Here is a 15,076-nt window from a genome sequence, read left to right on the forward strand (position 1 = left end):
TTGTGGCATATGGCTACCTGTATAGTCACTCACTACTCACACCTTCTGCGTTCCATACCTATAGAACCTATAGAACTAGAATAGAATAACAACGCGTCAGCCGTAATAATGATGCCATTGGAATGCGATCGGAAATGGATTCTCGTGTCGGTGACTGAGCCAAGAATATTGGTCATCTTTAGTAAACAGAACTATACCTGCGCGTGCAGCTGCAGCACCGACAGACACCCAAAATAATGACGTGACACCCGGAGTAATGATGTGACACCCGGGTTAATGATGTGACACCCGGATTAATGATGCGACACCCGGGTTAATGATGCGACACCCGGAATAACGATGTGACACCCGGGTTAATGATACGACACCAGGGACTACATAGCGAAACCCAGAATAATGATAAGACACCCGGAATAATTACGAGAATTAATAGCGACACACAGAATTATGACCCGTGACGCAGAATAATGACGCGAAATCCGGAATAATGAAGAGACACGCAGAATAATGATGTGAGTTTCGGAATAATGACGTGGGACTCAGAATAATGACGCCAGTCCCTAAATAACCTGAAACCCGGAATAATAACGTGTAACCCAGAATAATGACGCAAGTGGAATGTGGCACACAGAAAATAAATCCCGTTTCATAATTTATATCTTAAACTAGGTAAAACGCAAAAGTAACCTCATCGATGTGAAACCCGCAGTCATAAATACCTGTGCGTCGAAGGCCCCCTGCGAGTCCAGCGTGTGCAGGTTCTGCTCCATCAGCGCCAGCCCCGCCGCGTGCAGCCCGGGCTCGTGAAGCCGCCGCACCGACAGCGACACCCAGAATAATGACGCGACACCCGGAATAATGACGCAATAACCAGAATATCGATGCGACAGCGAGAATATGGCTCGAAACCCGGAATAATGACGCGGTACTCAGAATGATGTAACACAAGGAATAATGACGCCACTCTCTGAATAATAACCCGAAACCCGGAATAATAACGTGACACCCGAAATAACGACTTGACACCAAAAAATAACGACGAGAAACTCAGAATAATGACGCGTGTGGAATGCTACACACAGCAAATTAATCCCGTTTCATAAATATCTTACTTAAACCAGGTAAAACTCATAAATAAGCTCATCGATGTGAAATCGACGAAGAGCGTGAAACCTAGTACGACCATTCTGTTTGAGATAATTGCTTTCGCAATATAGCGATGATAATAATTATGCTCATTGGTGTGAAACCCGCAGTCATAAATTCCCACCTGCGCGTCGAAGGCCCCCTGCGAGTCCAGCGTGTGCAGGTTCTGCTCCATCAGCGCCAGCCCCGCCGCGTACAGCCCGGGCTCGTGCAGCTGCAGCACGGATAATGATACCCAGAATAACGACTTGTGGATCGGGGATTCCTGCGAACAAGGAAAAAGTTTGGTGTGAAATTTGTGGGAGAAGATTTGGGGAGTGTGAGTAATATCTTTTGTTGCATGTTTTACACGTATATGCGCTTTGGAAATTAAGAGGTTACTACCAATATACTGACTCTTGCCTTCTTAATATGCTTAACCTTCAAGAGTATACAGAGCAACACATTTCGAAACTATAAGTTTTTTTTATTGTTTATTGTTCATTTATTTATAATATTTCTTAGTAATACACATACCTTGCGATTGAAACATATGGATCTTCAGCGACCATTTTATAGTTATTTTTACGCTAGTAAAAGCTGGATGATGTTCGGGTACAGTGATATTCTGGACTAATGTCCATGAATAGACCTAAATTCATCAGTTATTTGAATGGATTGAGTAAGTGCCCAAGTTGTTTCCTCAAACAAAAGCGCTGTTTATGTTTTAATACGTCTATACTTTCAATCTCTGGACCTTTTGCTGTGTTTAGATATTATTATTTTAATACTTACAGGTCTCAACAGCGGCTGCAGTCGCGTGAGACACATGATCAGTGCTTCCAACAGCGCGAGATCGTTGAACGATTCTAAAGCCTTGACTAGAATGCGAAGCAGTTGCTTCATGTCCGCGTCGGTTATGTTCTTACCTGGGGATTAGAGGATGGTTAATATTTTTCATTGCATTACTCTTCAACTAAGAAATATTCCTAGGGACGAAAATAGCTATTTTTACCCCTCTTTTCCGGCAATTTTCATCAGTTATGAAAATAACTGTTTTTGTCCGTGAGGGAAATTTATATCTTGCATCTGAAATGCAAATGAATAGTGGAGAATTTAAACTAAATAACTTTTCGAAATAGTCTTGGTTTTATCTCTAATGTATGTAATTATATTAATTACTCAAATCAAATCAAATCAAATCAAATCCATTTATTTGTTAACATAGGTACAATTAAAATGCTGTTGGGTGTTTATGTTTAAGTCCTCTATGTTATGCCTAATTGGCGTACAAAATTTTATGTTGGTGGTAGCATGCATGCATTAAGTTAAAACTATTTATTATACAAATAAGTCAGATACTTTCAGCTTACATTCTATAAATATATTAAATTATTTACAATGTCAATGAGAATAAATTAATTTAAATTACGGAAATTGTCATCAATGAGGTCATATTAATTGGTACACACTTAATAATAATATTACAGTTTGTCATTAAAAAACTCATTTAAAGAATAATATGTTTTATCAATAAGACATTTTTTCAGTTCCTTTTTAAAGCTCTGGAGAGTGAGGTCTTTGATTGTGCTCGGAATTTTATTGTATATTTTTGACGCCATACCAAGTAAACTATTTGTTAGTAAGGATGTCTTATATTTGACACTGACAAGTCTTTTTCTGTTTCTAAGATTGCGACTATGTATTTGACCTGCATTTTTAAACAGTTCGGGGTTGGTTTTTACAAAAAGAGCCACTTCATAGATATATATGCATGGAAATGAAAGCAGTGACAATCTTTTAAAATGATCCCTACAGCTATCTATTGACTTGATGCCACACATTGCCCTGATACAGCGTTTCTGTGATTTAAAGATCTGTTCTCTTTTGGTGCAGTTTCCCCAGAATATTACGCCGTAGTGCAATATCGATGCTACTAAGCCATGATAAGCTGTGACAACAGCATTCTTGTCGACAATTTTACTAAGTTTGTAAAGAGCGTAGGATGATTTACTCAATCTTTTACAAATCGTATCAGCTTGTTCATTCCATGTCAGTTTATTGTCTATTATTAATCCTAAAAATTTTGTCATTGAAACTTCTTCTATTTTATTTCCATTATTGTGTATATATAAGCTTGGTGTTTTATTCATTCTTTGGTAAAATTGCATAATTTTTGTTTTTGACAAATTTATTTTTAAATTATTACATGAAAGCCATTCAATAATTTTATTTATTGTATTATTTATAGTCATTTCATAATTATCTATTGATTCACATTTAATTAAAACTGTACTGTCGTCTGCAAAAAGGATCATAGGATGTGGTATGGCCTTTGGCAGGTCATTTATGTACAGCAAGAATAACAAAGGCCCCAATACACTGCCTTGAGGTACCCCACTTGTATTGTAGCGTCCTAATGACTTGTGACTTTCTTCAAATTTATTTTTAATGTTAATTTTATCTATCTGTGTAATCTGAATTCTATTTGATAAATATGATTTTAGAAGACTGAGGACATTACCCCTTATACCATACATGCTTAATTTTTTTAATAATTTACTGTGGTCGACGTAGTCGAATGCCTTTGTAAGGTCCATATAAACTGCACAAATCGGCATTCTATTGTCCATGTTGTTCATGACAGTTTTTAAAAGGTCGTATATGGCCATGTTTATATTTACATTTTTTTGGAAACCTTTCTGTTCGGTTGCCAAAATATAGTTTTCAAATCACACCGCAGTACTTATTCAATATTTATAACATTCTCCAAAATATATAAATAATCAAAAAAAAAGTTTAATTAACTTACTAATACATCCAAATACGATTAGAGCTCTCGGCTGCAGCGCCGGGTTGAAGCAGAAAGCGAAACTCTTCGCTAGTGATGTCCTGTAATACAATATTTTGTATGCAAAATGTATATTCGTTTTAAATATGAAATTCGATTTTACTTCGCCTTAAAAAGTCACACGTGAAACCGTGTGCCTTCTGCAATAAAATGTTAATCCAAAATACCAAATTTAATGAAAATCACTTCGTTAGTTTTTACGTGAACGAATAACAAACATCCATAATCACAAACTTCCGCTTTTATTAGTAAGGGCGGATTCGGCCAACGTCGAGTAAATTTTACTCTCGAGTAAAGTACCAGTTACTCGCGAGTAAGCAGGATTTTGCATTCTACCAAACCTGAAACCAAGATAACTAGCTTATCCCAAGAATAAAATGTTATACCGCCAAAATTGACCGTGTAACGAGCTTATCCGAGAGTAATTTTGTAATGGCGGCAGCACATCAGCTGATTAGAAAACCGTCATAATGACATATAAACACATCTGTCAAAACATAAACAAAAGTACGTTAAAAGGCAAAGTCTCAGAATAACAACAGCGAATAAAATATTAAAACATAAACAATTTCATACTTTTATAATCCATTCAAACTAAGTTGGCATGTCATTTCTATTGCATGCTTTGAAACGCAGCTATTTTTATTTTAGTTGCATTACAGTTTCGTTCCTCGTTCATTCAATTTAATCATGGTATAACTTGGTAGAATGCAAATGTACTTATCCTAGATATTTACTCGCGTATAATTTTAATTCCGGTATAGTTATTCTCGTGTAACGTGATGTTTGGACGAATCCACCCTTAGTAGACAATCTGAGTCAATACGCGTGCTGTCCTTGCGGTTTTTATAATTTATTTATTTTAATACGGATATTTCTGATAAGTTTTATGAGGTATTTAATTCTACTGTGTGTGTGATACTACAGGATGCTGCAAAGTGGTATTGTAAGTTAAAAGATGTTGACTGAAATACTGTACACTATAGTAGTTACAAAGTAGCACACTAACCAGGTATTGAGCCAGTCGCAGTCCGGGATGTCCTTCATACACGCTTCCATGATCTCGAGCAGAGCGTCTGTGATGATCTCCAGGGACTAGTGACAATATTTGTAGATTAGTAATAATTCACGGGAATATTTTGTTATGATATAAGATTATAAATGGTATCAGTTATTTAGGTTTCAAGAGGAGGCAGTGTAATGGCAAGATTTTATCAGATTGTATGTCAAAAATTATATATTTTCCCGGATTTTGGCGTACCTAGGGCAGTCAGCGACTTATCTGACTATCTTATCCTTTCAACACGGTGACAAACCTCAAAACACTTGTGTCTGTCACCGACATATGAATAAACAGATAGCTGTCTACCTGACTAGAGAGCTTTCTGAGCTTAAGCCATCTTGTAGTAGTAAGATGTGGAAGGCCTAGGACTGACATAGTCCTCCTTGGAAGAGGCCTATGAACAGAAGTAGACCATTACTGGATAATGATGATGAAGATGACAATATACCTGCAGCGGCAGTCGCTCCCGGTCGGAGGGCGCGGGCGCGCCGCAGCTGGCTGATGATGATGAGTCCGTGTTGCATGTTGCTAACGCTGCTTCGGGGTAGACGCGGGGCCTGTGCGGGGTTACAGGTTAAATAAATAATATTTTATGTACGTTTAGTCCATACTCGGTCACCGTACTGAGTTTTTGGATTTTAATTTAGTACTCAAATAAAATGAAAATTAAAAAGCCTCAAAATAGTTTAAACAACTTTTAACAAAGGCCTTAGATCGGTATTTGATAGATTTATAAGGCATGCAACAGTCAAATAGTAACAGTCTTCTTATTTGAAAAGTAACGTTATTTAGATAATAATTGTTCTTATAAATGAAATCATAAATGAGAACAATAATTATCACAATGACCGTTCTATGAATTCGGGGGATAGTGTTTTCAACCGAAAATATTTCACGTAGGAGGTTCTTTAACTTATATAGTTCTATTATAGTCCTCTTTTTCTTACCAGTCAGCCGCGTGTCTATTATACGGGCTTCTAAAGGCGGTGACGGCGGCCGACTTCACCTTGGAGATGCCGAACATCTGGTAGAACTTCGGCAGAGCGAACCCGTCTAGAGCCACGGGGGCATAGTGGGTAAGAGCTCGGGTCTCAATCGAGAGGGCGAGTGATCAAATCTTGTTATTTACTAATGAATTCTGTTGGTAAAATTATGCCACGCGCTCTTACGGTGAAGGAAAACATAGTGAAGAAACCTGATTTCTAATGTGTATTGTACTCATTCCAAAAACGGCGATACGGCTCTCAACTTATCGCATGAGTGCAAATGTACAACGGAAAGCGAACCTCTGACAGTCCTGAGAACACTGTTTAACTAGTGTTTAAAACGAAATTTGACAGATTTCGTGGGCGTTTGACAGCGCTAAACATGTGTTAAATACTGTCTAAGTTTTTATTTAGCTTAATGAGGTTCTACTATATTGTCTTTCTCTCTCACCAGTCAGCGGCGTGTCTATTATACGGGCTTCGGAAGGCGGTGACGGCGGCCGACTTCACCTTGGAGATGCCGAACATCTGGTAGAACTTCGGCAGAGCGAACTCGTCTAGAGCCGCGGGGGCGTAGTTGGTAAGAGCTCGGCTCTCAATCGAGAGGCCGAGTGTTCAAATCTTGGTATTTACTAATGAATTCTGGTGGTAAAATAATACCAAGCGCTCTTACGGTGAAGAAAGACATCGTGAGGAAACCTGTACAGCTAGATTTCTAATATGTACCCTACGACATTGTATTCATTCAAAAAACGGCGATACGGCCAATCAGGTCGAGTCATCTCTGACTTCCCCGTTCTCCGTTTTAGGTTAGTAAAGTCTCGATAAGTTCATCGTGTTTCGACTAAAAGAGGTTCTACTATATTGTCTATCTTTCTCACCAGTCAGCGGCGTGTCTGTTATACGGGCTCCTGAAGGCGGTGACGGCGGCCGACTTCACCTTGGAGATGCCGAACATCTGGTAGAACTTGGGCAGAGCGAACTCGTCTAGAGACAGGCGGAGGACGCGCTGGGTCTCCTCTGTGAATGTAGGAAAATGTTTAGGAAATAATAATTTTAGTACTGTTTAGTATGTCTACTGCGTCGTGTAGACTGACTCAAAATATTTTTTTTGTTATAAAACGAATTGAGAGTATCGCTCATAGTAACAAATCATAGTCACGAAAAGAGCTAGGTCTGTCTAGGTCTAGTCGTTACTGGTTTGCGACCGTTACGAGTATGGACAGACCTTCGATTACCTTGACATTTAATATACTGTCTGTCCGCCATTTTAATATTATATTAAGAGGGTATACAGGATGAGTCTTTCCTAGGGTGCATCCTCGCCATCTTGGGATATTTGCGAAACACAAACAACCTATTTGGTATGGGCAAGCAACGTAATTTTTTTCGTGATATCCCAAGGTCATTATAGCAAAATTTGTTCAGAATAAAGAGCTCTTTGACATACTTCCGGATGTGCATCTACGGAAGACACACCCTTTTTTAACATATTATTAACTTTGATCTTCATTCGTCACTATACCTGAGAAACTCGGCGTAGAGCAGGTACACAGCGAGTGTATAATATTGACCACCAGCCCGTGCGTGGCGGCGCGCATGCACAGGGCGCCCGAACACACCAGGAACGTCACCGAGTGGAAGAGATAGGGCAGGTGACGAGCCACGTCGAGGCAGTTGTTGAAGGAAAGCATGAGCTGTGGAGAAAGAGGGAAATTATACCGACACTTATCACATGTGTGTTGTATCTTAATGGCACAGTGCGCCCGAACATACGAGGAATGTCACCGAGTGGAACAAGTAGGGCAGGTGACGAGCCACGTCCAGGCAGTTGTCGAAGGAAAGCATCAGCTGTAACATGACCGGTTCAATACCGGCAAATCGGACACAATTGAAATTGTATCGTGTCCCTCGTTTCTAAGGTATAGTTGTTGAAGGGAAGACTCAGTTGTGGAAGAAAACTGGGGACTGAAAATATATATGCTCTTTTTACACTTGTATAATAGGTAGATGTAAAAGTTGGGGGGAAGAGTTGCACATGAGATTGTTTTATCATCATAAATACTTCTTATCCCAGAAACCAAAATGCGAGAAAAAGATGGTTACAAAATAATTTAGATATAAATAACTATGTATTGAAAACGGTACAAGGTTTACAAAATTGACTTACCAAATATCTGGCTAAAATGGCGATATCATCCCACATCATGTGTTGTTCGAGAACCGCTGTGGGCGAGTGGCACGTCTTATCTACCACCTGAAATTATTATACATTATGTAATACATTGTCTAAAACCCTTCTAATATTATAAACACGAAAGTTTGTATGTATGGATGTTTGTGTCTTTTTTACGTAAAAAAATAGTCAGATTTTCAAGAAATTTTGTTCGAACTAAGCTGATGCCCTGGATTAATACATAGGCTACTTTTTATCCCGGAATTCCCGCGGGGAACTTTTTAAGGAGAAGCGAAGCTTGAGGGCATCAGCCTGTGTTTATGAAAACGTCCCTGGATTATGGATTTAATTATCTAACTCTAAGCCATACGTTTTTAACTGAAGTGTCATGCGTTTCACAACAAATATAAGAGGTATGATGATGATAATTAGTGTGAAGTTTGTGTAAATTACAGACTTGTGTCATTGTATAGTTTATCTAGTGGTGGGTAAAATGCAAAAGTAAAGCAAACTAAACATAAGCAAAGCTTTATGATATATTGTTGACTTCATGATTTCACATTTTACAAACAGTAAAGAGGTCAGAATAGCTGACTTACCACTACCGACACATTAGCTAGCAAAAATCCATAAGCAGCATATCTTATTATCCGTCAAAAATCTGTCAGATCCATACAAATTATGTCACTTTGACAGATAAGCAAAGCTGCATAAGGGCTGTTGATTGCTAATGTTAGGTGTGTGGTACGGTAGCAGAATTTAATCAACAATATATCATGAGTAGAACCAAAAAAGAAAATAAAAATAAAAAACAACTCACAGTGGCTGGGGTAACGGGGCCCAGAGAGTAATGGGGCAGTTTGGATAGGGCCTGCGAGGAAATGTATACTCTTTGCTATAAAACTATTTTCACAATCGTCTAAGAGGTAGGGTAGCTTTATGAGATCGAATTTAAAACTGCACATTTTACATTCATCCTAGTTTGTATGTCACTTTTATTTGGGACATTAAATAAAAGTGATAACGTATTATTATCTATTCTAACTAAACCCTAAGAAAGAGCTATCTTTTTTTCCGTTGAATTTGATCAATACACATAGGGCATATCTAAAATCTGTCTAGCTGTGAAGGTTGCCTGACGATGTTTTCTTTAGAGTAGTTACTTTACATACGTTACATTTTCCAGACCCCTTTGTAAGAATTAGCGACCTCGACTAGGTTTAGATCAGTGTGGGGTGTGTATTGTGGACAGAATTGCAGTCTCTACTTTTTTACACATTCAACAATTTTTACAATATAAGCAACGTAAATAAAGAAACGATTCTAAAAATATTTGTTTGCGTATGTGTACGAAACACTATTTCATAGTTTCTTTATTTTCGCGGCTTATCTAAATACTTATGAGATGATATACAAAATGGACAAACACATTTAGATACAAGATAAATAGTGGAACTTTTCTGAATCATCCGCAGTGAAATAGCGTTTCAAAATGTAATTTCGTAAATTAATGGCCTACATTGTCTTCAGATAACAGAAGATCCAATCATTCCATATTATCTAAGTAACCCATAAGATCATATAGTATAGCAAATTCGACGACCGAATGGTGTAGTGATTTGTGACCCTAACTGCTATGCTGAAGGTCCCGGGTTCGATTCCCGGCTGTGGCAGATATTTGTTTAAAGACAGATATTTCTACTCGGGTCTTGGGTTTTTGATATTTTTTTTATTTTTTGATCTATGTATTTGTGTAGATATATCAGCTGTCCGACACCCATAACACAGGTTCTGCCTAGCTTGGGGTCGGATGGCCGTGTGTGAGATTTCCCCACATATTAAACAAAAAAAAATTCAAACTGATCATTCATTCATTGAAGCTACTTAGCCAAAGCTATTTATTTTTAATCAAAAGGCGGCAACCCATAAATGTATTCCACGGCAGACCACCAAAAGTTCCACGACACTAAAGAAGGACAACTTTAACCAACAAATATACAGTACAATATTGAACATAAATGCATGAAGACACTACTGTAAGCCATAAGTCTCACCCTGCACATTCGGCCGATGACTTTCTTCGACACTAGCTGGACATTGGCGGAGGCTAATGCCACAGCTGTATCTGCCATGATCTCTACCATCGGTGATCCGAGACCTGAGGAAATAATATATTGTTTATTTCGTGCCCTGATAGTAGGCAAGGATTGCCTGCAAAGAGGGATGAAAGTAGATTAGGTCTTTTCATGCTAGGGAATGCTTTCTTTCACCTAAAATGCGAATAAACGATAATGAATTTAAAGTATAAAACTTATCGCCTGATGATATCAACCAATGAGCGAATGTTGTTTTTGTTTATGTGTATAAATAAATAATAATAAATAATTTTTAAGGAAAATAAACAATCAAATCCTCTTTACAGTAAGATTTCGATGTTATACGTACCGGAATCCACGCTCCTCTGTATGAAGCTGTCCAGCACGCAGTCTATGAGCTCGGGCACGTGTCCGATGGAGCCCCAGATCTTGGCCTGCACAGAGGGGTACATCTCCGTCTCCTCTATGGTCAGCGTGATGAGTTTCTCGAGGATCTGCGCCACTTGCTTCTGTCGGCGGGATTCGTCGGAGGGCTTGCAGAATCTGTGGGAAGAGGTCGTTCATTTGGTAACTATTGTTGGGTTAGTTTTAAAGTTTTTCATTTGGAATTCCAGTGCTGCCATTTCAATACGTTCAACGTTAACGTGTAGTAATGCAATCGTTAAGCAGCGCAAAGTAGCCTACTTAGGACACGTTTTGCGTAATAAGCGATACCAGCTGCTACATACCATAATAATGGGCAAAGTGGAAGGAAAGAGAAGGCCTGGAAGGAGAAAATTGACGTGGCTGTGCAACATCAAAGAGTGGACCGGTGTAAAAACCGTGGAAGAATTATTTAAAACAGCCAGGAATAGAGAGCGCTGCAAAGAGCTGACTGCCAACCTTCAATGATGGAGAGGCACTATAAGAAGAAGAATGAAATACGGAAACGATGAAATATTCATCATAAGTAGCCTAGTTTCCTGCACGGCAAAATTGGTCCAGCCAATTTCCCGTGAAAGAGTAACAAACATTTATACTTACAAACTTTATTTAAGTGTAAAATCCTTTTTAGCTACGGGTTGAATATTAGACACAGGAGGACAACAAGGGTTACAAGAAAAAATGGTATAGGGTGTAAAAAAATAATTAAATGTACTTAACAAATTCCATAATATTCTCACCTGACAAGGTTAGGGAGCCAAGGAGTCATGTATTCAAGACATAAATGCTTCAGCTCTATCGTAGATCCTCTGAATCCCTGAAAACCATAATTTACATTATTTACAGTATATAGAAACCTGAGGACAGACTGCAAAGGTAGAGGCCAGATGCGAATCTAATTGGCCAATCCTGTCACAAGCCATCCTTTAGTAGCGTTGCTTATCTGTCATCAATATTTATGGATCTGATAGACCGACACCCATAACACAGGCTCTGCCTAGCTTGGGGTCGGATGGCCGTGTGTGAGATGTCCCCACATATTTATTTAACGGGGAGGGGTCGCCGGGCATCTCGTCTGGCGATGGATTCATCGGGCCGGCAGAAATAATAGGCTCTTCGTGTAGTTCGTATCTTGATTATTTAGAATACAATCAACACTTAATGTAACAATGCAAGATCGCGATGATGCAGACGGATTACTTTTTGAAACGCGGCAAGTTCGATACAGCACACTGTTTCCCGTGTCACGTCCAAGCTCAGACTCCAGAATGACGGCATGGCCGGTTCACTTTTTAAACGTCACGTGACCTCTTACTTTTTAAAATGTTGCCAGGGCTGTATCGACCTTACCCAAGGAAAATCCCTTGACGTTTCTGATTCGATTACGACGCGTTTACACGCTCAAATCAACATCGATGCGGCGTTTGTCTGCCAACGCTGCGACATATTTATTTTGACAGATAAGTGAGTGTTGTCGACCATCGACAAGCTTAAGCTGCGTACAGACCGGGCCAACGAACGCCAACGGTTATCCCAACGATGGATATTTATCATACATAATACAGCGCAGATTGCAGCAACGAAGGTCAACGAAAACCGTTAGTTGGCGTTCGTTGGGCCGGTCTGTACGCGGCTTAAGAAGAACAAGAAGAAGTATACATACCTGTATACATTCCTCAAGGAACTCCAAAGTAAGGTGTGGTTCGTTGTGAGCTAGTTTCTCACTGACTGACTTGATGAAGATTGTGTTATTGGACGGTATACATAGGCCTGCAATAAGAAAATCATTTTAGTATTCAAAGCTCAGTTAGTGCAATGATATAAGGCTATGCTATTGGTAATGGTATGTATACTTGTATATCTTTTTTACTTTCCGAAATAAAATGAATTTATTATGCGGAAAACCTTTGTTACTCAACTATTGAGAAATTTTGTTTTAGGAGCATCTTTTATTTAAATTAAACAGATGTTGTAGGAACTGGTGTTATGGGGATGGATGTTTTGGGAAACGGATTGGACGACTGGACGTTCCTAAAAGGGTACATAAAGCAAACGTAACATAGTAAGGGTGTTGTAGGAACTGGTGTTATGGGAATGGATGTTTTGGGAAAAGTATTGGACGTTTCGAAAGGGTACAGCAAACGTAACATAGTAAGGTTCAGTCTTAAGGTGGCTGATAGTGGCCGAAAAACGAAGGGCTAGAACACAGCTCCTTGAGATAATCATTTGCTTAGCTTTTAACAAGCTTATAATGATAATGATGGTCTCATACAAACCTCCGGTCTCCAACAACTGCCCTTCAATCTTGAGATGGAAGGTGGTCGTCAGAGCACACAGCTGGGTGTCCCACGCTACATACTATATGCTTGCATAGGAGGAAGAGGGTGTCCCACGCTCTATACTACTGACATAATGAATGTTTGCTCATCGTTGCCGCTCACCTCCGGACCGAAGACTTTTGACAGGTGGCCGATAGTGGCTATATGTTGAAGGCAGTGGACAGATGCTTACTGGCTGACGATAATGATGATATATTATACAAACCTCCAGTCTCCAACAACTGCCCTTCAATCTTGAGATGGAAAGTGGCCGTCAGGGCGCACAGCTGGTTGTACGCCGCCGTCCTTAAGTTAGGATCGCAAGAGCCCAGATTCAGTAGAGCCATGTTTAGAAGCGTTCCTGGCACGTCTTTGGGTCTGATCTTCTGGTGCACTGTCACTGTGTCCTGGGGGATAGATGTTGTACAGATTTATTGCTTCAATATAATATAGTATATAGATTGATGGATAGTTATTTATATGTATATACTTGTACTTGTACTTAGACAAATGTACAAAAATTGCGGTTTTAACAATTATTAATAATCGAGAATTTTTTAATTGTCTTTTTTATTTCACAAAAAAAAAAAAAAAAAAAAACACGCACTCACGCCTTGTACTAATGTACTCCCTTGCGGGGTAGGCAGAGGTGCATTGCTGCACCCACTTTTCGCCAGAGTGTATGTTAGTCCCAATGTAATAGGGGGCGGGCCTATTGCCATTTTACGGGCACATCCAAGACCCGAGAACAAATATCTGTGTTTAAACAAATATCTGCCCCAGCCGGGAATCGAACCCGGGACCATCGGCTCAGTAGTCAGGGTCACTAACCACTACGCCATTCGGTCGTCGTTTATTTCACAAGTCACACCGAAATTAATTTACCATTGCCGCCATAGACGAATAGCTACTACAAGGTGAAATAACATTGATTCTAGCGTAAGGGTTCAATCACACAGCATTTGTGACATCCTAGTTGTAGATTTCTTCATACTTAAATCAGAACCTCTTTTTAATATCCTCCCTTTTTGAGAAATCTATATTAACTCAAAATAGACCCAGAAGTCCGAGGGGATTTTAAGCATCAATATCACACAAGGTTTGAGGCATACTTTCTTTATCCTTACTAATATTATAAATGTGAAAGTAACTGTGTCTCTCTGTCTGTTACTCTTTCACGCCAAAACTACTGAACGGATTTGAATGAAATTTGGTATACAGATTGTCTAGACCCTGAGAAAGAACATAGGCTTTTTATCCCGGAATTCCCGCGGGGAAAGTTTTTAAGGCGAAGGGAAGCTATCGGGAACAGCTAGTCTTATATAATTATCACTGATAAAGTGATACCTACATTACCTACCGGCTGGCTCAGCTCCCATCTGTTCCGGATGTGTATAATACTCTGCACGATGTTGTCACAGTCGTTGTGGATGAAGCTCAGTGGCGTCGCTTCGTTTATTATGGAGAGGGAGAACTGGTTGTCGTCTACTAGACACACCTGGAAGAAAAAGGGTTATGTTAGTGAAGTGTGTTAAAATAATTCAAAACTTAACCTGAGTATAAGTTTATTTAGCGTTAGAGATAGTGTTAAATTATTTCCCACATATTTAATGTGCAATTTGCTCTAAAAGGATTGCCCAGTAAGAATTTAGGGATAAAAGTAGCCAATATTATTCGTTATAATATCGTAACACGACATAATAACATGCGCGCGATGGTAATCTTCATTACTCTGTTCTTCTTCTTATAGTGCCTCTCCATCATTGGAGGTTGGCAGTCAGCTCTTTGCAGCGCTCTCTATTCCTGGCTGTTTTAAATAATTCTTCCACGGTTTTTACACCGGTCCACTCTTTGATGTTGCACAGCCACGTAAATTTTTTCCTTCCAGGCCTTCTCTTTCCTTCCACTTTGCCCATTATTATGGTATGTAGCAGCTGGTATCGCTTACATACTCTATTACATAATGATAAAGAAGCAATCGTAAGAAGCATATGGTACGTGGAATTTTTAGTGCAGAAACATTCTGAAAGTGTATTTC

The 15,076-nt window shown here is 39.2% G+C and overlaps 1 protein-coding gene across 1 annotated transcript in view; it reads right to left on the reverse strand.

The window, feature by feature from the left end:
* LOC119694681 (neurofibromin-like) overlaps window positions 1–15,076 on the reverse strand; it is a gene marked incomplete at its 5' end in the record, with an annotated part of 42,528 nt that overhangs the window by 18,545 nt on the left and 8,907 nt on the right. The window contains 15 exon segments of the mRNA XM_048631940.1: window positions 1,271–1,411; window positions 1,921–2,054; window positions 3,938–4,017; window positions 4,986–5,071; window positions 5,488–5,533; window positions 6,886–7,045; window positions 7,551–7,722; window positions 8,196–8,282; window positions 9,022–9,072; window positions 10,256–10,359; window positions 10,647–10,840; window positions 11,461–11,537; window positions 12,384–12,490; window positions 13,265–13,445; window positions 14,399–14,536. Of these exon segments, the coding sequence (XP_048487897.1) occupies window positions 1,271–1,411; window positions 1,921–2,054; window positions 3,938–4,017; window positions 4,986–5,071; window positions 5,488–5,533; window positions 6,886–7,045; window positions 7,551–7,722; window positions 8,196–8,282; window positions 9,022–9,072; window positions 10,256–10,359; window positions 10,647–10,840; window positions 11,461–11,537; window positions 12,384–12,490; window positions 13,265–13,445; window positions 14,399–14,536 (1,758 nt within the window).

Source organism: Plutella xylostella, chromosome 30 (genome assembly GCF_932276165.1).
Source record: "Plutella xylostella chromosome 30, ilPluXylo3.1, whole genome shotgun sequence".
Taxonomy (NCBI): Eukaryota; Metazoa; Arthropoda; class Insecta; order Lepidoptera; family Plutellidae; genus Plutella; species Plutella xylostella.